The sequence below is a fragment of the Neurospora tetraspora genome (genome assembly GCF_033439725.1).
Source record: "Neurospora tetraspora strain CBS 560.94 chromosome Unknown B0H65scaffold_1, whole genome shotgun sequence".
Taxonomy (NCBI): domain Eukaryota; kingdom Fungi; phylum Ascomycota; class Sordariomycetes; order Sordariales; family Sordariaceae; genus Neurospora; species Neurospora tetraspora.
In genome coordinates this window covers 5,075,189-5,100,500 of record NW_026944383.1, presented here as the reverse complement: position 1 = coordinate 5,100,500, position 25,312 = coordinate 5,075,189, and the positions used below count along the sequence as shown (strand labels likewise).

Here is a 25,312-nt window from a genome sequence, read left to right as displayed (position 1 = left end):
GCTCATGCATCCGTACTTCAGCCCCTTCAACTGCATCGAATGGCGGGAGTCTGGACCAGTTCAAGCAACTGCATGCCATGTATCATCCAGCTCACAACGCCACCGAACGCGAGGCGGCTTTCGACCTCATTGTTTGTCTCCATCGCCAGGATGAGACACTCTGAAGGTTGATTTGACGGAGGGGTATAACTAGGGCACATCCGTGCCGACTTGGACAGTAGCGCTTGATGAACCGATCATGATGTTGTTCACTCGGCAGCAACGGCGCTGGGGCCGGTCCTCCAGCTCCTGGCACCGAGGATCTCCCTCTGGCGCTCAGGGTTGCGATCAGTCCTCGCGGGGCGCTCCGCCCTCTCGGCACGCTCGGCCCTCTCGGCACGCTCGGGGCGCTCAGTGCGCTCAGTGCGCTCGCCGCGGGGCCTGTAGGAGGAGCCCTCCTCAGACTCGCGGACAGGAGCCTTGGACTTGGCAGGGTAGACACGAAGGGTGCCGCCCAAGATGGGCCTGCCGTTGGTCGCCGTCATGGCACGCTCAGCCTCCTCCTCGGACGCAAAGTCGACGAAGCAGTAGTGGTGGCTACCGCTGCCGTTCTGAGGCCTCGAAAGTGGGTTAGGAGCGATACGCTTTCCGATAGTCACACTGTCACAAAGTTAATACGCCTGCACATCAAACTGGGCTGATTTCCCACCACAAGGAGGCTCTCCACTCACATCTCAAATCCAAGGAAGATCTCACGGATCTCAGCGTCGTTCTGCTCCTGGTCGATCATCTCGCCAAGACCACCAACATAGAGTCTCTTGTTGTTCTGGACAACGCCCTCCTTCGCATCACTACCAGTGTTGCGCCTCTGAGTGCCATACGACCTCTGCTCCTCGGCCGCGGCGGGCTTGCTGCCGCTTCTCCAGTCACCCCAACGATCGAAAGTAGAGCGGGGCGCAGGGGAGGCGGAGGCTCCCTCACGACGCTGAGAAGAAGTCTTGGGATGGCAAGGTCCGAGCTTCACGGAACGTCCGCAGAGGTCAACGCCAGCCAAGCTCTCAAGAGCGCGCTCAGCCTCCTCACGAGTGGTGAACTCGATGAAGCAGTAGCCGGGGTTCCTTCCGCTAAGGGGATCAACCGAAATGTGAATCTTCTCGTACTGGGTGAAGCCGGCATCCTGAAGGAGTCCCTCGACATCAGCGGGCTTGACCGAGTACAGAAGGTTGCCCATGTAGATGCGACGACCCTCGGTAAGGGCGTCAGAGTTCTGCATGGTCGTGTCGTTGGCGATTCTGTCCATAGTTGCTGTTGTGTGTTGTGTAATGGTTGAAAGAGTTGATGAGTCGTAGACAGAGGTACCGCAAAGGCGAGTGAGAAGCAATCAAAGACAAGAGACTGTGTGTGGTGGCGAGGGTGACACTGAGGGTCTAGATGTGAAGAAGTGAATATGATGGTGAGGCCCAACGAAGAAAAAAAAAAATCCTATAAGGCAAAGGCAAAGTACAAACGGCCCACAAAAGAAATTTTGGAGTGTTCCACTTGCATGGCTACTCCGTTCTTTTTTAGTCCAGCCTTCCCAGCGCTTGGGTCCAACCTTGGCGTGCTTGGGCAGGCATTACACGAGGGGGGTTAGGGTTAGTCGCGGCCTTCTCAACCTTTTTGATTCTCAAGAACCGCTCATGTTCTTTATCTTGAAAATTCTTGGCTTGTAAAGACAAGGGAAACGGTAAGCAGGTAGTTTTCTTCTGCTGTGCATAGTGTAACAACGTGAAGGGGGTTGTGTGTGATGTTTGTCCCGCCGCAAAACGTTCGGTATGTCCGTACCCTTTTTGCAGTGGGCCATCCATTATGATCTGGGCTTTGGGTGGTCTCAAAGTGCCCAGAACACCATGCCCTGAACCTCGGGATCAACACTTGAGGTGCCGGAGGCAGTCTGGATATTCTTGGCTATACAATATAGGACAATATGTTCTTCAACGCCAGTCTCTCGACGACAGTGGTAGTGGCGAGGCAAGGCGAACAGATACCAGGGTGAGACAACATGCCGCCGCCTGTAATTCCATATTGAAGGCCCAGGAAGTTGTGGCCGACAAAATATGGACATCCTGAGTCTTCGTATGTATCTTGACTGGTCCCTCAGCAGCGCCATTTGCTTGTCGCTGAAGGAACAGGCACACCACTTGGTGTACGCAGTATTCTTTCGTCCATACCCGCGAAAACATAGTACTGTCAGAGGATGTTGGACCTAGAGTAAAGAGTGAGAAGAGAACATGCGCAACATCAGTTGTAAACGATGGTGGAATTTGATGACAGACTTGGTAAGGATACTGCCTCGGGCTGAGCAGATCGCCAACTGAAGTGCAAATGCCGGAGACGCGGGGTCAGGTCGGCAGGTAAGAAGGGCGTTTGCTGCTGGCAACCGAGCCGTCCGTGATGACGATGGAACGTGAGCGCGCCAACGCCAACAACATGGAACTTTCCCGTACGCGCTCATGACGGCTCGAATGGTACCGACGAACGGGTCGATGTACTCCCCTAGCCGTCCCTGGCAGATGACGCACATGCGAACGCTTCTCAGACTGGCATTTGAGACGATGCAAGTAGGTCCTCTTGCGAGCGGTGTCAGATTCGTGGTGGCGGACCAACAGGTTGACAAGCTGGAATGAATGAGGGAGACGGTTGAGATCTGACGGGAGAAGCAAACAAGTTCAGTGTTGGGGAACAAGAGAAGCGGGAAACAGATTGACACGGAAAGAAAGAATGGGGAATTCACGATCTGCATTCACTCTCCACCAACCCCACAGGGGCGTGGGGCATTGCCGCTTTTAAGGTTATCGTTATCGGTGCACTCTGGGGTGGAGATGCGGTTCGTCTGAATGGAAAGCTTCATGATTCAGGTGATTAGAGTGATGTCAGTTTGACTGGTCTCGCCGTCCCAGCTTGCAGCTTCACTAGGTATCTAGCAGTTTGCTTAGGCAATACCCGTGGCCATATGCGTTTCGAAGGACACCCCATCGTGAGCAGAATCTCAGATGATAATGAAGTGTCTGGATTGTCTGGTGCGGCCATATTCGGCAAGCATTTGTGTAGTCAGCATCGTTGGTGCAGTTGGAAGTGGAACGCCGAAAACGGTCAAACATGGAAGCACGGGCTGCCACTGGTAGGAAACACATGTGACGAGTATGGAACTCGGGGTGTTGGTGGCTTGCTGATATTATTATTTGACTGTTGGTGGACTCCAGTTGCGAGACTAGAGTATTTGTCCGCATGGTTTGCTTGCGGGTTGGATAACGACCGTGAGCTCCTTGGCCAGCAGCATGTCTCGAAACTCCGTCTTCCAGCACACAGGTCGAGACCGATGTGACGTCGGGACACATCTCACATCACCCCTTGACCAAGATATGCCCAAGGCGGAGGAACTGCGTGGAAGTAGGTTGCGAGGAAAATGGTGGCAGCATTGGTAGATAGAAACCGCAGACGAAACGCCCCAAAGATGGTATTGTGTTCGTTTCCCGCACCCGACCATCCGTGTCCATTGTACATGTACCTCAAAGACCAACTTTTCCGTGCCAACATCGAAGCCAGTCCGTTGACTTCGACGCCACAACACGCAAAACCCATGCAAGACCAGTCAAGAAAACCATTGCCGGCTTCTCAACCTCGCTACCACCGCATTCTTCCCATGGAAGGCGTTTAGAAGACGAGAGCAGCGCCCTTGGTCTTCTTGTCACCACTGTAGTTTCAAACATGTTAGAACCAATCCAACAGAGTACGAGTTATAGGCCAAGAAGACAAAGCATCATGAACGGTCGATCGTGGGATATCGTAAGATGGTGTCGCAGTGACGCAGGTTGGCGATAGATCCGGGAAGAGCTTTATGTCATCTGGACCATGCCAGGCAGAAATCTGTATCGGCCACATGCTTTCTTCTGTTGCTTCTGTCGATGCCTCCTACACTGCGTCCAACTTGATGACATGCGCGGAACCCAAGTGTGGCGATATTCCTTTTTGTTGTTGATGGATAGCGGCGAAACAGCGGCTGCCTGGGGCACCGGTCCTTCACACATTTCCCACGCAAACACATGGTTTCGAATGCGGTACGGTGTCGTTCATGTCGCGTCGAGCTGTGGGTGATTGCCATCGTGTGGTCTCGGTCTCGCGCCCGGCGGGGTAATGATTGCATTCTGTCGTCTCGTAGTTCGGCGGCGAAAATAGTCGCTCTTGTCGCGCAATGTCGCATATCCCCGATCCCGGTGATGATGCCGTGTCTTCTTGATCCCAAACATTTCAATCACTGAACGGAAAAAAACTTACCCAAGCTCGAAGTGCTTGCAGCGCTTGAGGGGAAGCTGCTTCTTCTGCTTGCAGACGGAGCACTCCTGTAGATTCACCATTTTTAGCCTCGATCCCTCCAAGTCTTCACAATTCCTATTCGGGCTCCCGTACCAGTCTGAGGACGACCTTCTTGGTGGTCTTCGCCTTCTTGTGGAAGACGGGCTTGGTCTGACCACCGTAACCGGACTGCTTGCGGTCGTAACGGCGCTTTCCCTGAGCGAAAGCCGAAGCCTTGCCGGCCTTGTACTGGGTGACCTTGTGGAGGGTGTGCTTGCCGCAAGAGCGGCCAGCGCAGTAGGTCTTGCGGGTCTTGGGTACGTTGACCATTTTTGCGATTCGGACGTCGGTCGTTGATGTGTGAGGTCGAAGATCGTACGCTGACCAGCTTCGGCTTGGATTTTTTGCCCACCTTGACAAATTTGGGTGGTGCTGCGTGTGCCCTGTGTGCCTGGTCTGTGCGCTATCCGGAAAAAATGCCCTCCGTGGCCCCGTGTCGCCCTTTCGCAAACCTGCTTATCTTATCGGCCTGTTTGTACATTAGGCTCCAGCCAATGGTGTGCAATTGCAATGCCGCCAGAACTGCCTGCCGCCTCCTGCCTTGAGCTTCCCGTCTCGATCAACGACGAACGAAATGGCAACTCAATTCCGCTTCCAACTTTAACTTCCTTCATTCCTCACAACCCCGGACACAAACACCTCGCGCGATGGCCGTGATCCTTGCACAGTTTGACAATTATAAGCTCACCACCGCTTAGTTTTCTTTTTACTCTTTGTTGCCGGGATTCGACTCGGTCCTTCCAGCAAAGAGCGACACTTTGCGACCCCAGTCAAGATCGGAGAAGCCTCTGGTATTGTCATGATATTTACATGCCGTTCTCACAGTATCTGTCACGCTCGTCCCTCGATCATGTTCTCCCACCTCGCACTTCAAACAGGGCTGTTCCCATCGTTGAATGGCTGAAAAGTCCAGACCTACAGCAACACCCTAGTCTGCCTCTTTATTCGGCTCCTTTGGCCACGATGCCTCACCTCACTTCCCTTGCTTTACGGCCATATCCATCAAAGAACGTGCTTAAACGTGACGAGGGCAGTACCCTTTATGAGGTCCCGTTCCAACAAACCGACCAGGGGAATACCGCCTCGTGCGACATCCGGATCGAGTAGACCACTGTTATAAGTGTTTCGAGGTGTGTTGCGTACCCCAAGGAGAAGCATATGTATGTAAGTCGCAAGCATCCTCGAGTCTACAAATCCATACTATCCCCGTACCTCTTCGAGGCTTGTGAGGAGTTCATTGAGGCTCTTGTCACGCCAAGCATCCAGTCATCTCGAAACCCCCCAATAACAGACGGCAAGAGCGCGAGACACACGCAGCCATGCCTCCTCAAACATTAGTGCCAACAATGGTGCCAACAGCGGTTACTCCTCTCGCCAAATTGGTGGTCACCTCTTTCCCTCGTGTCCCACTGACGACCAAGTTCGACCTGCCGGATGACTGCTACGGCGTCCAGTCGGACGATGTCTATCTCATGGATCAACATACGAGCTGCCTTCCGAGTGGTTGGTCTCCCGCCGAGACCGCTTTCTTCTCACCTGGTCTGATCTGCCCGGAGGGCTACACCAGCGCATGCCATGACAACGGCGGAGTTTCTACGATCACGACGGTAACCTGTTGCCCACAGCGCGGAGATGTCGCACTTCAGTGCGTCGTAGAACCTACGCAACTCGCCTCATCATTGAGTAACTATAATTGCAGATGGGAGGCACCGGCGGCAGGTTTCACCACCGATGTTACGAAATCGCCAAACGGGAAGACAATTACGGAGCACGTGACACTCAAAAGTCCTGATGCTTTTCACGGCTACGGTGTTCGCATGGTTTACCAGTCAACCGATAAGTTGACGACTGGCACGACTGGCACCCGAACGGCTAACGGGACATCGGCAGCGACCTCTGCAAAGACCACTGCTTCTGCTTCTCCGTCTTCTTCTTCAGTCCCTGCTGCTTCCAACTCGACCATCTCAACGACGGCCGTTGTGATAATCGCCGTATGCATCACAGTGGTCATATGTGCGATTATAGCATCTTTGTTTCTTTGGTGCCGAAGACGTTCGCAACCTCAGCATACGAGCGGTCCAGGCTCAGATGCTCCAAGCTCTACCGCTCCGGCCCCGAATACACCAGCACTGAAGGCTCCGGATTCGCAACCTCTACGCTCGGACGCCCCAGCCCAAGTTATCCCACCGTCATCCGTATCGACTTCGGACCGTATGCCACATGCGAGCATGCAAAGCCCAATGTGGCATCCGATGCCGCCTTCACCGCCACCACTAGGTCCCCTTCCTTATCCTGTTAGCAAGTCGATACTGGATCACCAAGATGATGCCGATAAGAAGAACAGACATACGGAGATAAGCAACTTCAGTGCCAGCGACACGACTACGGCCTTTGATGTCAACAATGCCGTTGAGTTACCCGTCCGGTCATCGGCCAGTGAACTTCCAACACCTCGTTGAGCAAGGGGGCATACTGTAGCCATGTCTGTGTTGTGAGGCAACGGACGCTGTTTTGTCAGATGTGCAGAGAGACGGATTGTATTTGCTTTGTACGGACATATACGGGGCCGGTGTGTTATTCAAGGCGGTTGGGACTTGTAGTATTTCCTACAATGGCCCTTTGTATGGCTCAAAATATCATCTTAATCCTCTAGTACGATACCCATTGTCCGTTTACTGGCGAATCTCCATCAGAATCATCCGCTTGTTTTTCTATGGTCTGTCTGTCTGCCTATCGCTTTCACCAATTCAAGTCCGCCTCAGTAAGGCCGGAGCCGGAACAGCAATCCCGAGAATGTCGGTGATATAGAAGGGATTACGGCCCCTTGCTTTCATTCTATCGTGCATGTCAATTTCTCGCGCCATCTGTACCTCAAATGCACAAACGACCCGTTGAGTGTGCTGCGGGATCAAGCCGTGGCTTGGCACTGCCGGACTGCGAACTTATCCAGATCACCCGGCAGCATGTCCGGACTATCACCATTCTATCTTGCAGGTGCTCTGGATGTGATTGTGATCCGTATCGGACCCCAAAATTTAAATTGCATTGAGACGCGTCTTCCTGCACCGGCTCCTGGAAAAGCTTGATTTTTTTTACCGGGCCTCAGCTTCGTGCATATCTGAGAATGTCTATAAAGCAACACATAACCGCCGCTCCCCGGCTGCTCACCATCCCAAAACCTCAACTTCAAACCCAGATACCGCCGTTAGTCGACTCCAACGCTGGACATCAGACCATGCACCTCATTTCTCTCCTCGGCCTCCTGGCCACTGCCACTCTCGCAGTCAGCCAGTCAAGCAACAACACGACAGGCAAGCTAGGAGATGCTCGTCCGGTCCGTAACAACCCCGTCATCGGCGAAGTGTGGGTTGCAAAGTTCGACTCTCCTACAGTCAAGGGCTTCGTAACCGCCGTCGCAAATACCGTTGGTGTCAACTACACCATTGACGTGACGGGGCTTCCGGTGGATCAGGGGCCGTTTAGTACGTGCTTTTTTTTCTTTTTTCTCACAACCTCTCTGAAAGCCCTCCAACCTGGCCGTTATTCGTTATTATGGATCGAGTTGCTAGTTACTAACCCTACCGATCATCCAGAGTACCACGTCCACCTCCGCCCCGTCCCCTCCGACGGTAACTGCGCCGACACAGCCGGCCATCTGGACTCCTACCTGCGCGGCGACAGTCCGCCCTGCAACAGCGCGGCGCCGCAGACTTGTGAGGTCGGCGATCTTTCGGGGAAGTATGGGACTGTGACGGGACCTTCTGTGCAGAAGAGGTGAGTGAAATATTCCTGCTTTTTTTTTTTTTCTTCTTGGGGAGAACAGTATTTTCGAGATCTGGTATTTTCTGATGTCTGGTGTCTGGTGTCTGGTGTTTGGTTGCTGATCGGTCAACAAAAAAAAATGCAGCTTCAACGACCCTTACTCGGCGCTTAATGTCATTAACTTGGGGTATATTGGGAATAGGGGGATTGTTTTCCATGATGCTAGTTCGGCGAGGATTGCGTGTGCTACGTTGCAGAAGGTTGGGTGAGGAGGTGGTGGGTTGGTGGTTAATCACGGGTGGAAGTCGTTGGAAATCACTCCTTTCGAGCTGAATCATCCCAATGTCCTCATATCATGAGGTTCATCCATTTGATGTTTGCTGGCGTTCCTGTTCCGATGACTTGATGCGCCACTGATATCTTTTGCTGGCCTCCCAACCAGATTTGAAAGATAGAACCCCATGTAACACGGTCGCTTCATGTGCAACACGACTTAAACTCCTAGCCAGCTTTTTGCTCCGGCCCGATAAGCTACTTATAACTGGGACTTACTTACAACTTGGCTGTGATATTGTTCGAACGATTTACTAATGCATAGCGTCTGGGTAGTGGAAAGAGGTGATTCATGGGCACGCAACCAAAGAAGTGGCATCCATCATTCCTAACGTGTCCTTGGTATAAAACTTACAGTAATTGACACCAGCTTCGTCGTTCAATCTCATTCCCTCACTACACCTCATCCTACCTTCTTCGCCAACTATCTTGAATTCACAAAGAAAACTCATCCAACCTATCCAACATGCCCAGCTCCTTCCCCCACTCCCTCTCCCAACTTCGCAACACCGAAACCATTGTCCCTCCCCCCGATCCATCCATCATCCAAACCCTAGTCAACGCCCTCCCCCCCCTTTCCCACCCCGATATCATCCATAGGAGTATCTCCCACCAACCCAAGTCCAAATGCAAGTACCTCGACCAAGGGGCGTCCCTCATTATCCTAACCACCATCAACCGAAATCAAATCAGCGTCCTCAAGAATTTCTTCCACTCCATCCGTGTCCCATGCCCAGGCCAACAACCTCACCAACCTCAAGGACATTATCCAAGATCCAAACCCAGCCTCAGGATTCTCACAGGCCTCCACCACTCCCCCAACCCCTCCTCCAACCCCGCCGTCCCCACCACCTCCAGCCGCGTCTCAGGCGTCGGTAAGCAACCCTACAACCTCGCCATCGCTCTCACCGGGGCACACAACCGGATTGCCTTTTATGGAAACGTACTCAACTCGCTTCCCGCTATTCGAATGGGCGGGCTAAGCCGGTATAAACAGGTGATTTTAGTTGCGGTGCAGAGTTTTGTGCAGTTACCGTTGGAATTTGGACGGCTTTCTCGGGAAAGGGGTTGGGACGGGAAGTCGGATGGGGAGTATCATAGGTATGAGGATGAGACGGGAGAGGGGACGGGGGCGGGGACGGAAAGGGAGATGAAGAAGAAGCCGGTGGATTATAGCGTTATTATGATGTATAATGTTACCCGAAGAGAGAGGAAGGTGGTGGTTACTAGGGGCGTGACGGTTAATGAGGGGTGGGTGAGGCAGGTTATGTGGATGTGTGGGTTTGAGGATGAGGATGCTAAACCTGGAATTGTCGAAGGGGATGGAAATGACAAGGGGACGAAAGTAAAGGGGAGAAAACCGGTGGGGGAGGAGATGAAGACGACGGTGTGGAATGGAACCACGGAGCACTTGGACGCAGGGGACTGGCAGGAGGTGGCGGCGGGGGTGTCGAGGTATGAGTTGATTAAGGAGGCGTTGGAGGAGTTGAGGGGGGATGTTGAGGGGTGGTTGTCGTGAGGGGGTTGGTTGGTTGGGGTTGATGGAGGATGGGAAAAAGTGGGAAGGGACAATGGGAAGGGGTGATAGGAAAGAGCAGACAAGATTGATGTAAAGACGGAGACAAGATTGCAGGAGAAACGAAACCCGAACAGAAAAGTAAAAAGCAAAAAGCTCAGCCGCCCAAGCCCCGGATCGAACTCGAGACCAGCTGCAGACCTACGAAAATACCACGCATTTTCTGCCCCAGCACTACCACTTAAGCTACTGGAGGTGCTGGAAGGTCCTGAACTTGGAGCTTATATGGTCCTAGGGAAGGTCCAGCCGCTGGGAAGACGGGTGTTGTTGTGGGGAGGATGGCAAGATGGGATGGCAGGATGGGAAGGGGCGATGGGAATAGTAATCGGAAGGAACAGACCAGATTGGAATAAAGACGCAGATGAAGACTGGTACAATACATGAAAGATACCAGAAATGCCCATGTTTCTACACCGTAACCCCCGTCCGAACCCTGGCTGTATCAATCTTATCCTCCAAGTCCGTCTCAATCCCATTTCCAGTCCTTGTCCTCGTCCTTGATACGGACCCTGTAGCCCTGTTCCACGCTCTACCCACCAGTCGTTTGAACCACTTGTAGATAACATCACCATAGTCAAGCCATACGCGCCAAAACACCACGATGGCAATGGTCGCTGGTACTGTCGTGACAAAGTAGATCCACAGCTCGTCAGAGACTTCCCAGTTGCCGTTGTCGCCAAAGGTGAAGAAGGTGGTGCTGAAGAGTGCCTGCCGTGTCTCTGGTGATTAGCAGTCAAGTACAAGTGAGGAAGGAGCGATCGGTCCTCGAAGAAGTGGAATTTTCGGTCAAGACTGCAGAGAGGCGGGACGTACCGAGATGAAGGTGGCAGGGAGAAAGATCATGGTCAACAGCGCTATTGACTTCATGACGCTGTTATCTTGTCTGGCGATATTGTTGTACGCCTGTTTGTTTCTCATCAGCATCACTCCCTTCTTCCATCAATCTTCCCCCACCATCCAGCATGTAAATTTGGAAATGATGGGGAACGGTGTAATACATACCAACCCAACCTCATTCTTCAACCTCTGCAAACTCGAATCACTCCTCAACTTCAAACTCGTAACCAGCGAAATCTGAAACTGCGTATACTCCCTCGCCTGCGCTCTGTACGTCAGAGTCAGACCCAATCGGCTGCTGCCCGTGCGCTGCCCATGTGCAATATTCTCATGAATCTCCCTCTGGTACCTGCCCAACTGCTCGACCGTCTGAATAGCCGCCTCCAGCACCTCGGACGAGTGATGCGCGTGCCTTGCGTGGTCGTGGATCTGCTCGAACAGATCGTGCCCGTTGAGCCGCGACTTTTCGAAGAGCCGAATGGGATCGCGGACGCGCCAGACGGAGATGTCTGAGTAGACGATCATGATGTCTAGGAGGTCGGCGTGGAGGGCAAAGGGGTCTGCTTGGGCAGCCTCTAGCATAGTTGGACTTGGACTCCCTCCTGCCGGCTTCTGCTTCAGCTTCAGCAGTAGTGCGTCCTTGAGCCGGTTCGGGAAATCGGGTGGAGTGTCGATGCATAGGACTCGACATTTTCCGGGGCTGTCCCAGCGGGTGAAGACGCTCATTTCGAACCACTCATATCCTTTTTTGGACACTTCAGGGACATATTCGGGCTCCTTGTCGTGAGGTTTGTGCTTATCCTGGAAGGAGTCAATCTTGCGGACCATCTTTGCGAGATAGCGGAACCATGTTGTGCAGGTCGTGAGTGTAGGGGTAGCGTCTTGCTCCCCAAAAGGATCTTTCTGCTGCGGTTCTTCGAATACTGGTCTGCATCCCGCGTAGCCGTTCAGTTCGAAGCAGGTTCTGCTGGCGACGAAGCTGGGGACGTTGAAGGCTGCGAGAAGGGCTTCACGCCCGCCGTTTACGGGTGGGTAGTCATCTTTGTGCATGAATCTGAGGTATGTATATCAGTACCTGTTCATACCTTTGTTTGCTTGGTTTACGGCCCGTAGTTGAACTCACATGTAGCATTGATCCGGTAGGCTACCGAATTCTGGGTGTACAAGGTCAATCAACGTCGAACAATCAACGTATCTTTCCTCAATCGTCCAGCTTGCTCCCTTTTCTGCTAAGTCCGACTATGTTAGCTGGATGTCCACAATTGCCATCGTGGGTAGCCATGGAAACTCACAGGGAGAAAGTATCCTAATCTTGAAATGAGCATTCATTTTATCATCAATCATTAGATGGGCGTACAATCACTGTTACAGTTGCAACGAAGAGAACAGGCGGGTTCACAGAACATAAACTTTACACTAGAAGTCATTTGAAGACATCATGAGGCTCTGTCCCCAGGACTTGGACTTCCGTTGTTGGGCCGCAAGTCCTATCGTTGCCTTCGTAACACGACAGCAGCCTTTTGGTCGGAGAGCCCCGCATTGGGCCTCGAAGGATTTAGGCGATCATACTCAGCCACTTATCCAGGCGGCTAAGAGGCCTATTCCACTTAGGCGCCACGTTGACTGCAGCTCTTGGGTCCAATCGATGAGTGAGGGTTATATGCATCTTCCAGCGTATGAGTTGTGTGTTGTGGCGCTAACTCTCGAGGAAGCATCATAAAATTGGAATGATAGTTAAAGCAACGACTTCGCAACAAGTTGTTGTCGAAGAGATGAATTGCAAAATAGGGGGGAGAGATTCGGTGTTAGAAAGCTCGCAGGGTTAGGGTTTACCGTCTCCCTTTTCCTCCATGTTACCAGTCTCGCCAGTCAGCCTGTGAGACTTGGTGCCATGCAATCCGGTGATTACCGATCATTGTCAATGCCTGTAATCACCAGTATTATCTCTCCCATGACCTACAGATCAGAACTGAACTTCCCTTTTGAGCCTCTGGGCAAACTTCCAGAGTCCCTTAGTAGAGGCGACGGAATGTGCCCCAGTTTTGACGGGCTGACTTACAATTCGAGCGCTTCTTAGAGGTCCAGCTTCGAAAAAGCACCTTCCTCTTTCACATGCTAGGTACCGTACCTCCCCGTCTATACATAAAACACAATCCTAAACCGTTACTCTGCAGCGTCGAAGAGTTCGGATATCTGCTACTGATAATGGCGTCGCATAAAACCGTTATATGTGACATGGTACCGGGCATTGGCAACGGCCGACCGGTGCAAGCCCCTGGGAAAGGCATGTCACTCGGCTCTCGGCTCTTGGGGAGTTCGAGAACCCTGGTTAGAGGTAACGCTTGACGGCCGTGCGTTTCGATACGAGTGCCGGACTTGGAAATTAGCTCGCGATGGGCAAAGTGATGTTGATGTTGTTGACTTCGCGTAGAGGTCGGTGAGGTGAAGTGGTGTAGACATGGCTTCAAATCCTGGGTGAGAAGGAGTTTTGTAGTGTAATGGTGTGCTGGAACGGGCCGTCTAGCCAGCCCTATTGAGAGCTGTCTAGCGAAACCGGCCTCTGACCCTCCTGCGTTTTTGTCCATATTTTCCCTTTTGTCATATTGTTTCAAGGGCCGCCTGTCGTATTGTCAATCTTGTCGACTTTCATCCCCCACGGGAAACCCAGCCCATTGGAAGTTCCCAGGTCCTTGGATGGTGACGTGCTTGTTGAGCCTCCAAATCCTCATAGACTGGGTAGACCCTGTACTTCAAAGGTTGTGAATGAGGACGGGGGTTTTTACAGCACACGTAAGCACTATAAAGCCCGGTGCTATTGCATGATACCACCCGCGAAGAGTGAAGTGAACTTTGCTAGCAGTCTGAAGCGAACCGTCGGCTAGACAAGCGATATTGCTTTGCCGTCTGTGATGACAGAAAGAGTAGGTTCTCGGTTTTTGGTATCTGGTTACCTTACCACCTTGCCCTACCTCTAGGCGGGTACTGCCACTGCCACCGGCGTTGCTGATGGCTATGCCTCGGCATAGTGCGCTTGAGGGTGTGCTATGCGACGCTGAGCGGAAACGAAGGGCGAATCTAGAATGAGTTATCTTGGGACGATACGACAGTACACTGATTGATCTGGAAGGCGGTAAAGTTGTGCAGGTTGAGAAAGCCAGAGATGGCTCGTCTGTGCACCATGTAAGTATCCTCGTTAACCATCGGTGGAGAAATGCACATCATGGTGGAAGATGTTCAAAGAGTCCAGATCTGACGAGAATTTGGTACTGGAATCGCGAATGGTAGGTTGTTGTAGGGCGTAGGTATGCCAGTGGTGGATACCTAAACTTGTTGTGCATCGTAACGAGAGGCGGCTTGTTATACCTGGTGAAGAGGTCACCTTGTAAGCCGTGGAGGGCTAGTATGTGCGTAAACACTGTACTGTAGCTCAGCCCGGTGAGATGTTCGTCTGTGGAGGACGTGACGAAAGATGGAAAGATTCAGAGCTGATCTCCCGCGGTGGAGAGTTCTCATCTGTGATGCAGGGGGACTTTTGGTGTTTTGGCCTGGAGAGGTTCGAGAGATTCCCCACCCTTCCCGTCCGGTGCACAGACGGGCACATTAACAGTTCACGAGTGGGGCTCCTCTGCACTAACCCCACTTGTCCCTAGCTCCGTCTTTAACCGTGTGCACGGACTCGCCTTATCCAAACGCCTATTCTAACGTATCTTGGCATCTCTTAAGGTTGTTCCTGTGCAGCACCTCTCTCACACTTTTCCTTTTTTTTTTTTTTTTTTTTTTTTTTTTTTTTTCACTTGGCACACTCTTCATTTTTGTTCCTGCCAAGGACCGTCTTCGCCCTCCTTGCTCTTCTTTGGCATTGACATTGGCCATTCCTGTCCAGCCAGCGCATCTCTCATTTCCATCTTGATTATGGAACTCCTCAATCCTTCGACTCCCTCACTCGCAAGAGAAGCTTCCATCTCTGAGCTAAGCTGCTGACTGCTTCAACACGAACCGGACGGGTTTTGAAGTCGAACCGTCTTCCCAAGGAGTCAACGCGTCGGACCGTCGTTTGCATCTCGCCTTCGTTCTCGTCAATCATCACCTCGATTTCCATGTCCCGAGGTTCATCTCATCTTTCTCCAACACGACCCATCCATCGCTTCCAGCCCGCATGTTGAGAAGTTGCAATTCTGATACCACACATTCCCATACCGGTACTACGGTCACACAATGATACATCTCATGGCTGGACCTGCAGTCTGCAGATACCATGACACCCGACGGTCGTTTTCTCGGGGCCTCAGTGACCAGGCATTGGCCAACGAGGGCGCTCGGATAAAGGCCAGGCGACGACCGCCTTCCCAAATGGGGTGAAGACCACCGAACTTCTCCTGGTTCAGACTTCAGACCCTCCAGACCAGCATCGAGATTGGAGAAACGCGAGCAATGCAACCCATTCTGGTCAAGACGCGGTGGCGACTATAGCTGGAACCACTACCACTGTGAGATATTCGTCATCTCGCACCCACCGGCCCCCCACCGGCCCCATCGTCGTCATGGCTCATATGGGTACGCTCCTGGACAGCAGGAAAACTTTGTTCAATATCTGAGTGCATCCACACATGCGAAGCGACAGGAAGGGGGGCAAGGACCCTCAGAGAAGAGAGGGTGAAAGAAAATCCGGGGAAGATGCCAAGCTACCCTTCCCAGGCCAAACCAGGTTTAACAAGGTAAACCTGGCACTGGCACTATACCCAGGGGCCAGGAACTGCGACTGAGATTGAAAGAGATGCTGCATCGGCTACACAGTTCAGCGTTACATATTGTCCCATCCGGGACTACCCCCCCTCCCAGAGTCTAGCCGTTTGGATAGACAAGCCGCAAAGCGTCCGTGTTGTAGCGCCGGTCTTGACTACACTCCGGCCCCGGGTCTTGTTTCTTTCATATACCAGACGATTGGCCCGCTCTTTACTTTTGCCATGGAGTCCGTCGTTCCTTGAGTGCATATTCAACATCGCCGACACGGTCCTCGCGGCTCAAATTCGAGTCTCAACAGCAGCCCTTTTCGTGGGTATCAGCCCGTTCTCCAGGCTACACTGCCGTGTAGGTAAACCGCCACAATGTCGAACTCGACCGCAGCAGTAGAAGACAAGGTGTGGGAGACACGCACCCATGTGCCCATTACGGTCGTGACGGTGGTGCTGGGCTTCGCTACGTTGGCCGTTGGCCTCCGAACATATGCCCGTGTCGTGCTGATTCGCCAATTCGGCATGGACGACTATGCCGCCATCATTGCTCTTTTGTTTGCCATGGGCAGTGGTATTATGGTGGCTTCAAGTATGTTCTGTGGCTGACTCAAAAGTCTCATATCGTACTAACATGCTATTAGACACCATCTATGGTGCTGGTCACCATATGGGCGATCCTAGGATCGATTGGACCGAGTTACCAAAGTATCTCAGGGTACGCCTTCAGACAGTCAGCTATGGGACTTGGTCATCGTGTGCTAACTTCAAGAACAGACATTCTACATCTCCATCGTCCTTTACAACGCCTCCTTGACGGCAATCAAGCTCACCTTCCTACTCCAGTACTACCGAGTTTTAGGAACACGACAGATGCGCAAGGTTGTCGTCTATGCACTGGTCTTCGTTGCTATGTGGTCCATCTCGCAGCTGCTTATCGTCATCTTCTCCTGCACCCCGATCGAGAAGTTTTGGCTAGGAGACTCGATACCGAACGGACATTGCATGCCCAACTTGCCCTTCTGGTACATCAATGCGGCTGGCAACATTGTTACCGACGTCCTGATCTTTATCATCCCCCTACCGGCGCTGGGAAGTCTCAACCTTCGGAAGCAGCAGAAAATAGCGCTTATCGGCGTCTTCTGTCTTGGTTTCTTTGTGAGCATTCCTCTTCTTGGCAGTCTGTCATCTGAACCCGACAGTCGGTTACTAACACATTATCCCCGTTCTCAGACCTGCGCCATCTCCATTATCCGCATCCAATATCTCAAGCTCACCGATGACACCACATGGGATAACGTCGACTCGTCCTGCTGGTCCGTCTCCGAACTCGGCTCCGGCATTGTCTGCTCCTGCCTGCCCACGCTCCGTCCTTTGCTCTCGCACGTCATGCCCGGAATGGGCTCTCGCAGCGCCCCTAGCCACGCCAAGTACGTCCACCACTCATCCGGCCGCGACGTCACCGAGGGCAGCACGAGCGGTCTCGGCAGCAAGCACAAATCCGGCAAGTTCGGTGGCCGCAGCGTCGTATACCCGGAGGACGTCGAACTCCAAACCAAATCCGGCAGCCAGGACCAACTGGAGAAGCACGCGGCCGTGATCGCCCACACTGCGGTTCCGGTACAACACGGAGGACACCACCACGCAAGGACGGCAAGCAATGATCAACTCAACCGGTCGCCGTCGCAGAACCGCGGCCCCGGTGGAGCACGTGCAGAGGAAGGCGGTTACGTATCGCCTAACCAGCTTGGTCTGCAACCGACGGTGCGGACAGAAGTCAGGGTTGGGTCGCAGCACCAGCAGTCGAGGTGGACGCGGCCAGTGGAAGGGACAATTTCTGTGAAGCATGATTTAGTGGTTACTCGGGATTATGACTAACCGACTAGCCCTTTCCCTGTCGTCAAACTATTTCTTTTCCTTTGTCATCAAACCATTTTGGGTTATCTCTTCCCTGTTGGCAAGCGACTTATACCTAGCGAGCCTGTTTTTTCTAATTTGCGATGATACCTTGTTTTCTTACTTACTTACACTACTTTATGGCGGGCGGTCGGTGTCGGCGTACATGTACAGGTATGAATGGAGATGGATGGATGGATGGATGTATGGTATATCACGAGAACAACGGAGTGAATGGTACGTATACGACTTCTAATCAAAAGAAAAAGAGAAAGGTTTATATGACGTTGCTGAGCCTCAACCCAAAACCAATCTCGCCAATTGCTTACTTTTGCTTTTGCTTTTATTTATGCCACAAACGGGCGGAAAGGAGATGTCCATCTGCAAGAAAGTTCAATCAATCAATTTCACTGACAGGCTGACAGGCAGACAGGCATTTTTTTACCAACCGAACCGGACGGGGCCACCCGCCATGTGCCGTCTGCCGTCTCCCGTCTCCGCTGCCGCGACGCCGAGGACGCCCGCCCAGGACGCCGTTGGAGTTGGAGGGCTCAGCTGAAATCTCACAGAGGCTTCATTCATTCACAGTGCAAACGGGTTAGAAATCTCAACATCAGAACCTAACTTATAACAGCCACCCACACCTTGAACAGACCTGGCCGACCGTGTCGACTTAATTGGATTGAAAGACCGGTGTGATGTCCGCCGGTAACACAACCAACCTTGTAAAGGTCCGATTGAGTGTTCTTCACGACTGGGAGAGAAAGACGGGATAAAAAGCAAGCTACTATAAGAGATGTCTGAAGTCGCGCTGTGTGTGCCACAAGCAAAGAGGGAGGCGGCTGGGAAGTAAGTCACTTCGGTGCTGACAACCACTGAATCTGAACCTGAACCTGGACTAGAACCTGGACTAGAACCTGGACTAGAACTCGGACTAGAACCTGAACCTGAACCTGAACCTGAAACTTCCCGTCCCGCAAGGTGGTGGTAACTGCAACTGAGGGAGAAACTTCAACTTCACAAAGTCGAAAAGGTCTGAAACATGTTAACGGACGGTGAATCTGACACTGCTTTTGGTGTTCATCACCGGTTGGTTACCAAACAGTTACCTCTACCGGTCAACGAACGTCATGGCATCAGTCACCTGGACTGTCTGGAAACCAGTGAGTGTTACCCCTGCCGATGACTTGTCTGAGGCTAAAGTGACGATCAATTCATGACGACTGACTGGGTTTGTGTTACTACCTCTCGATCACTTTTCGAATGGCCTCAACTTTGTAGGCGCAAAATTCGATGTTGGAAGCGTACTTAGGTGAGTATGTATTCTGTGAATGGAAGAACTTCATACTTGATACAGCTAAATATCTACCTACACGTCCTTACGACATACCTACACTACAGAAGTGTTTGGGCACAGGTTGGACCCCCTGGAACTCAAACCCTTCTAGGTATGCCATCTATCTCCTTTCTTCAAAGAAAAAAAAACCAAAACCAAAACCTTCCCGCCGTGCGTGCAAACGGTCCAGTCCAGTCCCAGTCCTCCCTCTCAGATTTAACCAACAACATCCTCAACTTGACCCGCTACTTAAGAGCCCTTAGCAAGAGCCTTAAGGCGATCAAGGCTCCCGTTGAACACGTCCGAGTCACCACCATAAGTATACGTATCCTTATTCTGCCAAATAGTCTGAACGCTCCAACCCCCCGGCAGGGTGCCCACCGTGCTCGACCACCGCGCCAGCACCAGCGGGTTGGTCGCGGCAAAGCTGGCAGAGTTACCAGTGCACTGGTTCCACCACGAGTAGTTGGTGTAGATCATGGGGTAGCGGCCCGTCTTGGCGAAGTAGCGATCCGAGAAGGACTTGATCCACGAGACCATGGCCGAAGTCGACAGGCCGAAGCAAGTGGCTTTGCCCGAGACGGACTCCAGGTCGATCATGCCGGGCAAGGTGATGCCGTCGGCGGACCAGCCGCCGCCGTGCGCGAGGAAGTAGTCCGCCTGAGCGGCGCCGGTGGAGGAGTCCGGGTGCGCGAAGTGGTAGCCGCCGCGGATTAGGCCGGCGGAGGTGGCGCCGCTGTAGTGGGAGGAGAATGAGGAGTCGATGTAGGTGGTTCCTTCGGTGGCCTGTGAAGAGGGGCTCGTGGGTTAGCATGGGTGATTTCTTGTGGAGGAGGAGGAGGGTGCTTCTGGAGAGGAGGGACTCACCTTGATGATGACGAAGCGGGCACCGGAAGAGTAAGCGCCGGCAAAGTTGACGCTGCTCTGGTAGTGGGAAATATCGAAGCCCTGGACGGTAGCCTGGGCAGCGCCGATGAGGCCGGCGAGGGCCGTGAGGACGAAGGACTTCATGATGATGCTGTCTTGGTTTTACCGAGAAGATGCCGAGTGGAAGACTGGAGGAGTCAGGACAGACGATCGAGAAAGCGGGATCGCCAGAGACCTTTTTATATCTGGATTTCCTGTCCAACTGTCTCCCTGTCTCAGGGTGGAACTGATCTAAACGGCCGGTGCCGATGGTTCCTCTCCCTCGAATCTCTCAGTCTCTCCATGGTGTTCCCCACGTTCGGCCAAGAGTGGTTAAACGGCAAGGTGCGAAAGATGGAGATCTTCAGAGTTTATTCCTCATGGTTGCAGAAAACAAAAGTTGTTTCTTTCCTGAAGCGGAAGGAGAAGATGTCAGCATCGCGGTGTCTATTCTGTCTTCAGTCGGCCGACGATCTTTTTCTGTCCTCCATCATCACTGTCTTGCAGTTGCCGAAGGTGGAACGCGTTGCATCATCGGGCGCTAGAGAAGACCTGGGATGGTGTGTGCAACGCTGGGCTTTGCGAGACACCGATGGTTGCGAGAGATTCCGTGTTTATGTCATCCCCACGTGTTGTACCACAAAAGTCGCCCGCAGGTCAGCGGCGCATCGTTGAACCGTACCTATGTTTGTGGGGAGAGTTGTCTTTGATCACCTTTTTGACTGCCGTACGGTGGCCCAAGTGTGTCTTAGGCCCAATTGAAAACTGGTCCGAGCTCCCAACTGGCCTCAGCTGTCGACCATTTTATATTAACGCTTCCAAAGCACTTGCGGCGTTCAACACTCACACCCATCAAACGCTAACCACCAAGCTTTAAAACTGCTTCAACCTTTCCAAACTTCATCTTTTTTATCTTTTCCTACCTTTCATTTTTATTTTTCTTTCTTTTTTTTTTTTTTTTTTTCTCTCTTCTTTCTTTTTTCTTTTTCTTCCTTCTTTCTTTTTTCCTCTTTTTTTTCTCTCTTCCTTTCTCATTTTTTTGAGAAGGCGGAAGGATCCATTTGTACTATTACCCTACCCCAATTCATCAAGGTTCAAAATTTGGAGAAGGACTAAGGTCCATTTGCATTGTTACCCTAAATCTTGGCACCTCGTGGCTCTCATTAACTCTCATTGACTATCAAACTTCATTGCTTCATTACTTCATTACCTCTCTTTCGGGGAGTTGGAATCAAAGTTACAGTATTAACCCCTGAAAGTACAACTAATCTGGGCCGCCAGATTCTTTTACACTTTGGGGAGTTTTTGCACTTGGGGGTGGTTGCACTTTCAGAGGTTGATACTATACATTATTAGCGTTGGAGTTCGAATGACACCCTTTGGCGCGTACCTAGTGCCTGCAGCTGACACGGGCCATTTTTCAACCAAACTTTTTGAATTGGGCCTAAGATGCACTTGGGCCACCGTACTGCCGCAAAAGCAACGAATTCTCACATCTACACATCTGGCTATCGATGTTCGGGAAAGTGGGCGCTGCGGCTGAAACGGAGAGGCCCAGCTGCCTATTCAGGAACTGATCTGCCGCTGCTAGAAGCTTTGGTTGTGGCAGGTAAGAAGTTCGCCATTTGTATGACGGTGATGGTGATGACTTCCTTTTTCTTTGAAGGTTTAATAGAGGGAGCATTTCTATATACCATATAAATGGTGAGTGGATATGTGACGGCATTGATCCTTCGGATAACATATTGTAAGGAAAACTGGTCTATTGATGCCAGATGTTTGGTGTCTTGGGATCCGTCTTGGCTGCGTTCATTAAGCTCATTAAGTATCATTCCTTCCGGCTTGCGGCCGGTGTCAATTCTTGGGTGCCACCCGTCTGCGGAGAACCAGGAACGCGCTGATTCTTGAGAGGGTAACAAAACATCATCAAGCTATCGATTTCCTGTCAGCCACCGGAGCGCGGAACAACCCGTGTTATGCAAGGGCAAATGTGATGGAGGCTGGAAGGCGACAACGAAAAGGGCTTGATTGTAGTTGTCTAACGGAAGAGGAGAAACGGAAACCAGGGCAGCCTAAATACCTGGAAGGGAGTGCCGGTAATGGAACGGCCCAGTGATGGGCAAAGCCGGTGAATGGGCGGCCCAGGGCACGGACTTCCAACATAGCTTCATTAGGAAGGAGGATGCACCAATATGCGGGCGCAAGCCACGTACAAGGGGGTTGCAGTAGCTCGATACCTGCCAAGCTCGAGGTGCAGCCAAAATCAACGGACGAAGCTCGGATTATACCAGCGGTTGGCTTTACAGGGTTAATTTGTATAGCCCCACTCCAACTACATCGATCAAACCAAACACACCCTAGAACGCACTTGGTCCGGGGAGGAAGGATTGTGAGTCCGTCTCCCAAGAGCTCTCGCCATCCACCAGGGGCATTGTGGCCGTGTGTGTTCTAGGCCAGCAGGGCCAAGGACATGATATCTGCGCAACGCATGATGTGATCTTGGGATAATCTGGGGATAACATGGGCTCCCATGAAAGAGATCGCTAGGCGAACGGGATGCAACAATAGCTTGTTCAAGCTGTCTTTGCTTGCTTGCGAGAATCATCTACTTGAGGCTTATCAACTTCGCCCGTCGAGTCTCCTGTCAAGCCGCACCATGTCTCACGTTCGCGTGTGCTGAAACCCAACAGACGCTTCTGTGCAGCTGCAGTGATTTCGGTTCGATAAATATCTGGTAAGAAGGAGTTAGGGCAGTGAGAAACTTCAAGCCCCAGCGTTTGTGCACCGTATACATACCTGGGACAATAGCTGATTGGATGATGGCAGGCAGAAGTCAATATTGAAAGACGAAAGATGAGAGCTGGGCCGTCGAGAGCGGCCGCTTTGAAGGATTTTGGCGCTGATACCTACCCCGGGGAAGTCAGATGCAAAGAAGCTCAAGCGTCGCCAACAGAAGCACCCGGAGGTCTGACCACGCGCAATATGTATTCGTCAACCAAGATGTGTCCGACGATATACTGTGCATACAGAAGGCGCCCGAGCAGGCGGAGATCGACCATGGCCCGGGTAAGGTTGCTACTTAACCGGGTCGACGAGATTTAGCCAGGCCGTCTGTCAACTGCACTGGCACCATTCAGCCGTCGACGATATATTGCACGGAACTTGGTTTATGCACAGTGCAGCGGCCAACATATTGCTCTCCGCATCCGAAAGTGTTGCAGAGCATCACGAGGATGTCTGCTTGGCGCCTCCCGTTTCGTCGTGGTGCTAAGGGTCTGAACACCAGGACTGGAACATAAAGACAGCAGGATGGCCCGGCCGTAGACCATCGAGTCCACCTCCTCCGGGATGGAGATATACGAAGCCTGGGGCTTACGACATCATCCAGCCTAAACAGCATCTTTCTCGGCGGCAAGCCCCCAGATCGATGGCTTCGAATTCCACAGCTCCCACAGCCGAAGGACCGAAGCCCGACCAGTTTGCCCAGCCTGTTGCACCGACACCAGAGGAGTTGGCGCTACTTCCTCACGACAATGCGGGAATTCGGCTCAACATTGTGATTTGGGTGTTGATCGGCCTTTCGGGCGCGTTTCTTGGGCTTCGTGTTTATTGCAAGTTCTCCCGGCGCAAAGGGCTATGGTGGGACGATATCATGTTGATAGGAGCATGGGTAGGTCGCTTTCTGGGCTTAGTTGGTATCATCAGCTGTTGATCATTAAACGCTGGACCTTCCACAGATCTGCCTTAGCGTCGAATCTGCATTGCTCACCGCGATGACCCGTCTCGGCTACGGTCTCCATATCTGGGACTTTGATGTGGTCAACAACATGGCTCCCCTGCTGCTGCTTGTCAACATGGCCGGCTCATTCTCCGCCACTGCAGCCATTTGGTCCAAGACAAGCTTCGCCATTACACTGCTCCGACTCACTCATGGGTGGATGAAGTGGTTCCTGTGGTTCATCATAATCACCATGAACATAGCCATGGGGCTGACGGCGCTGTTTCCCTGGGTCAACTGTACACCCATCCGCAAGTCATGGGAGGTATTTACCCCGGGAGAGTGTTGGGATCCTACCGTGACGGTAAACTACAACCTTTTCTCGGCTTCCTACTCGGCGTTGATGGATATCACGCTGGCCCTGCTTCCGTGGTCGGTGGTGTGGAAGCTCCAGATGAAGAAAACGGAGAGGTTCGGATGTGCTTTTGCGATGAGCATGGGTGTCTTGTCAGTTTCACCAAAACAATGTTATGGTCACCTGGAGACTGATTTTGTTAGCGCGGGTATTACTGGCATCATTAAGACAACCAAGATTCCGAGCATGTTGTCCTCCGACTTTGGTAAGTTTGTCTATCCATCCGGATATCAAGGGAACAGAAAGTTGACAGGTGCGATGCTAGCCGATGGTGTCGACCTCTTCATCTGGGGTAACGCCGAGAGCGCCATTACGATCATTGCCGCCAGTATTCCCATTCTTCGCGTGCTGATTCGGGATGCCACCATTTCGCATCGCTACTACAAGTCTGAGGACAGCAAGGCGATCGAGCTCAAGATGTCGTCTAGTGAAGGCAAGCGCTCAAGGACAATGACTGACTCTGAGAACAACTTGGTCGTGACCGTGTCTGTGGGCCCCAACAAGGTCCTGTCAGACGGGTGCCCCCCGATGATGGACAAGAAGAGCGTCGGAGACGATTGGAGAGGGCCACGGACGACTGGGCAGATTGTGCGCACCGAGGACTTTTCGCTTGAATATCACAATCGTAAGAGCATGACGAATGATTCGATCTAGGCGGAGAGCGGTGCTGCGATGTAGCGACATAGCGATGTAGTGATGCCGAGATTGGTGGTTTTTAGGAGAAGAGAAGCCCACTCGTTGGATGTTGTTCCCTTTGTATCAAGCGTTTGTAAGACTATCAGAAGTGTGTTATAGCCCTAACTGGCCAAGACCGTACCATAAGACAATCTTCATGCATCAGTGTTAGGGAACTATCGGCACCCGAAACTGTGACGTCATTTGCTGAATGGTTGGGGACCCTGATGGCTACGTCTTATCGATAAGGACATCTAACCACCTACATGAAGTTCCCCTTGAATATCTCGGAAGCGACTCGGAAACACAAACACCTCGACGTTGAGGATTGTCACCATAAGGTACCCCAAAGTGGATGTGAACTGGTTGTTCCCTTTCGTCGCAACTAATTCTCTCTTATAGATTGCAATACACCGGCACAGACCCCAGCTTCCCAGCGGCAGGACCTTGCGGGAGTATATAAGCCCCAAGTTCAGTACCTTCCAACACCTCCAGTAGTATACGTGGTAGTGTCCTGGGGCAGAAAATGCGTGGTATTTTCGTAGGTCTTGCAGCTGGTCTCGAGTTCAATCCGGGGCTTGGGCGGCTGAGCTTTTTTGCTTTTTTGCTTTTCCTGCTTTTCGGTTTTCTTTTTTTCTACTGCAATCCAACCGAGCTATCATCATAACTCACGTCGTTTGCTCGAGGTAGATATGGATTGCTTCTATGGACAAGAAACATCCAGTTTAAGTTTTGATCAAATTTGATTACCAACCAT

At 52.1% G+C, this 25,312-nt stretch overlaps 10 protein-coding genes across 10 annotated transcripts; 5 read left to right on the top strand and 5 right to left on the bottom strand.

The window, feature by feature from the left end:
* Window positions 1–163: 163 nt before the first annotated feature.
* Window positions 164–1,410, bottom strand: B0H65DRAFT_46866 (uncharacterized protein). Its single transcript, XM_062826971.1, has 2 exons — window positions 711–1,410; window positions 164–639 (listed from the first exon to the last, which is right to left on the bottom strand). Exons 1-2 carry the CDS (start codon window positions 1,277–1,279, stop codon window positions 249–251), a joined length of 960 nt encoding a protein of 319 aa, XP_062686785.1. The 5' UTR covers window positions 1,280–1,410; the 3' UTR covers window positions 164–248.
* A 615-nt stretch (window positions 1,411–2,025) lies between these two features.
* B0H65DRAFT_46864 (uncharacterized protein) lies at window positions 2,026–2,845 on the bottom strand. The gene has a single exon (XM_062826967.1). It carries the CDS (start codon window positions 2,759–2,761, stop codon window positions 2,225–2,227), a length of 537 nt encoding a protein of 178 aa, XP_062686784.1. The 5' UTR covers window positions 2,762–2,845; the 3' UTR covers window positions 2,026–2,224.
* A 669-nt stretch (window positions 2,846–3,514) lies between these two features.
* Window positions 3,515–4,756, bottom strand: B0H65DRAFT_46872 (zinc-binding ribosomal protein). The gene is made up of 3 exons (XM_062826977.1): window positions 4,426–4,756; window positions 4,294–4,358; window positions 3,515–3,712 (listed from the first exon to the last, which is right to left on the bottom strand). Exons 1-3 carry the CDS (start codon window positions 4,639–4,641, stop codon window positions 3,673–3,675), a joined length of 321 nt encoding a protein of 106 aa, XP_062686783.1. The 5' UTR covers window positions 4,642–4,756; the 3' UTR covers window positions 3,515–3,672.
* Window positions 4,757–5,690: 934 nt separating this feature from the next.
* B0H65DRAFT_413955 (uncharacterized protein) lies at window positions 5,691–6,648 on the top strand (the record flags this gene model as incomplete). The annotated part of the gene is made up of 2 exons (XM_062823879.1): window positions 5,691–6,362; window positions 6,550–6,648. The coding sequence occupies 2 exons, from the start codon at window positions 5,691–5,693 to the stop codon at window positions 6,646–6,648; spliced, it is 771 nt and encodes a 256-aa protein (XP_062686782.1).
* A 958-nt stretch (window positions 6,649–7,606) lies between these two features.
* Window positions 7,607–8,402, top strand: B0H65DRAFT_414113 (superoxide dismutase; the record flags this gene model as incomplete). The annotated part of the gene is made up of 3 exons (XM_062823887.1): window positions 7,607–7,853; window positions 7,965–8,145; window positions 8,279–8,402. The coding sequence occupies 3 exons, from the start codon at window positions 7,607–7,609 to the stop codon at window positions 8,400–8,402; spliced, it is 552 nt and encodes a 183-aa protein (XP_062686781.1).
* A 261-nt stretch (window positions 8,403–8,663) lies between these two features.
* On the top strand, window positions 8,664–10,204 carry B0H65DRAFT_451897 (uncharacterized protein). The gene has a single exon (XM_062826079.1). The coding sequence runs from the start codon at window positions 8,933–8,935 to the stop codon at window positions 9,983–9,985; it is 1,053 nt and encodes a 350-aa protein (XP_062686780.1). The 5' UTR covers window positions 8,664–8,932; the 3' UTR covers window positions 9,986–10,204.
* Window positions 10,205–10,438: 234 nt separating this feature from the next.
* On the bottom strand, window positions 10,439–12,538 carry B0H65DRAFT_46742 (uncharacterized protein). The gene is made up of 5 exons (XM_062826905.1): window positions 12,172–12,538; window positions 12,003–12,108; window positions 11,045–11,933; window positions 10,856–10,945; window positions 10,439–10,750 (listed from the first exon to the last, which is right to left on the bottom strand). Exons 1-5 carry the CDS (start codon window positions 12,221–12,223, stop codon window positions 10,451–10,453), a joined length of 1,437 nt encoding a protein of 478 aa, XP_062686779.1. The 5' UTR covers window positions 12,224–12,538; the 3' UTR covers window positions 10,439–10,450.
* A 3,275-nt stretch (window positions 12,539–15,813) lies between these two features.
* Window positions 15,814–17,693, top strand: B0H65DRAFT_46699 (uncharacterized protein). The gene is made up of 4 exons (XM_062826888.1): window positions 15,814–16,201; window positions 16,254–16,327; window positions 16,387–16,767; window positions 16,843–17,693. The coding sequence occupies exons 1-4, from the start codon at window positions 15,985–15,987 to the stop codon at window positions 17,485–17,487; spliced, it is 1,317 nt and encodes a 438-aa protein (XP_062686778.1). The 5' UTR covers window positions 15,814–15,984; the 3' UTR covers window positions 17,488–17,693.
* Window positions 17,694–18,673: 980 nt separating this feature from the next.
* Window positions 18,674–19,852, bottom strand: B0H65DRAFT_564055 (glycoside hydrolase superfamily; the record flags this gene model as incomplete). The annotated part of the gene is made up of 2 exons (XM_062830244.1): window positions 18,674–19,627; window positions 19,709–19,852. The coding sequence occupies 2 exons, from the start codon at window positions 19,850–19,852 to the stop codon at window positions 19,091–19,093; spliced, it is 681 nt and encodes a 226-aa protein (XP_062686777.1). The 3' UTR covers window positions 18,674–19,090.
* Window positions 19,853–23,002: 3,150 nt separating this feature from the next.
* Window positions 23,003–24,729, top strand: B0H65DRAFT_46632 (uncharacterized protein). The gene is made up of 4 exons (XM_062826850.1): window positions 23,003–23,417; window positions 23,485–23,972; window positions 24,024–24,085; window positions 24,146–24,729. The coding sequence occupies exons 1-4, from the start codon at window positions 23,175–23,177 to the stop codon at window positions 24,532–24,534; spliced, it is 1,182 nt and encodes a 393-aa protein (XP_062686776.1). The 5' UTR covers window positions 23,003–23,174; the 3' UTR covers window positions 24,535–24,729.
* The last annotated feature ends 583 nt before the right edge of the window (window positions 24,730–25,312 follow it).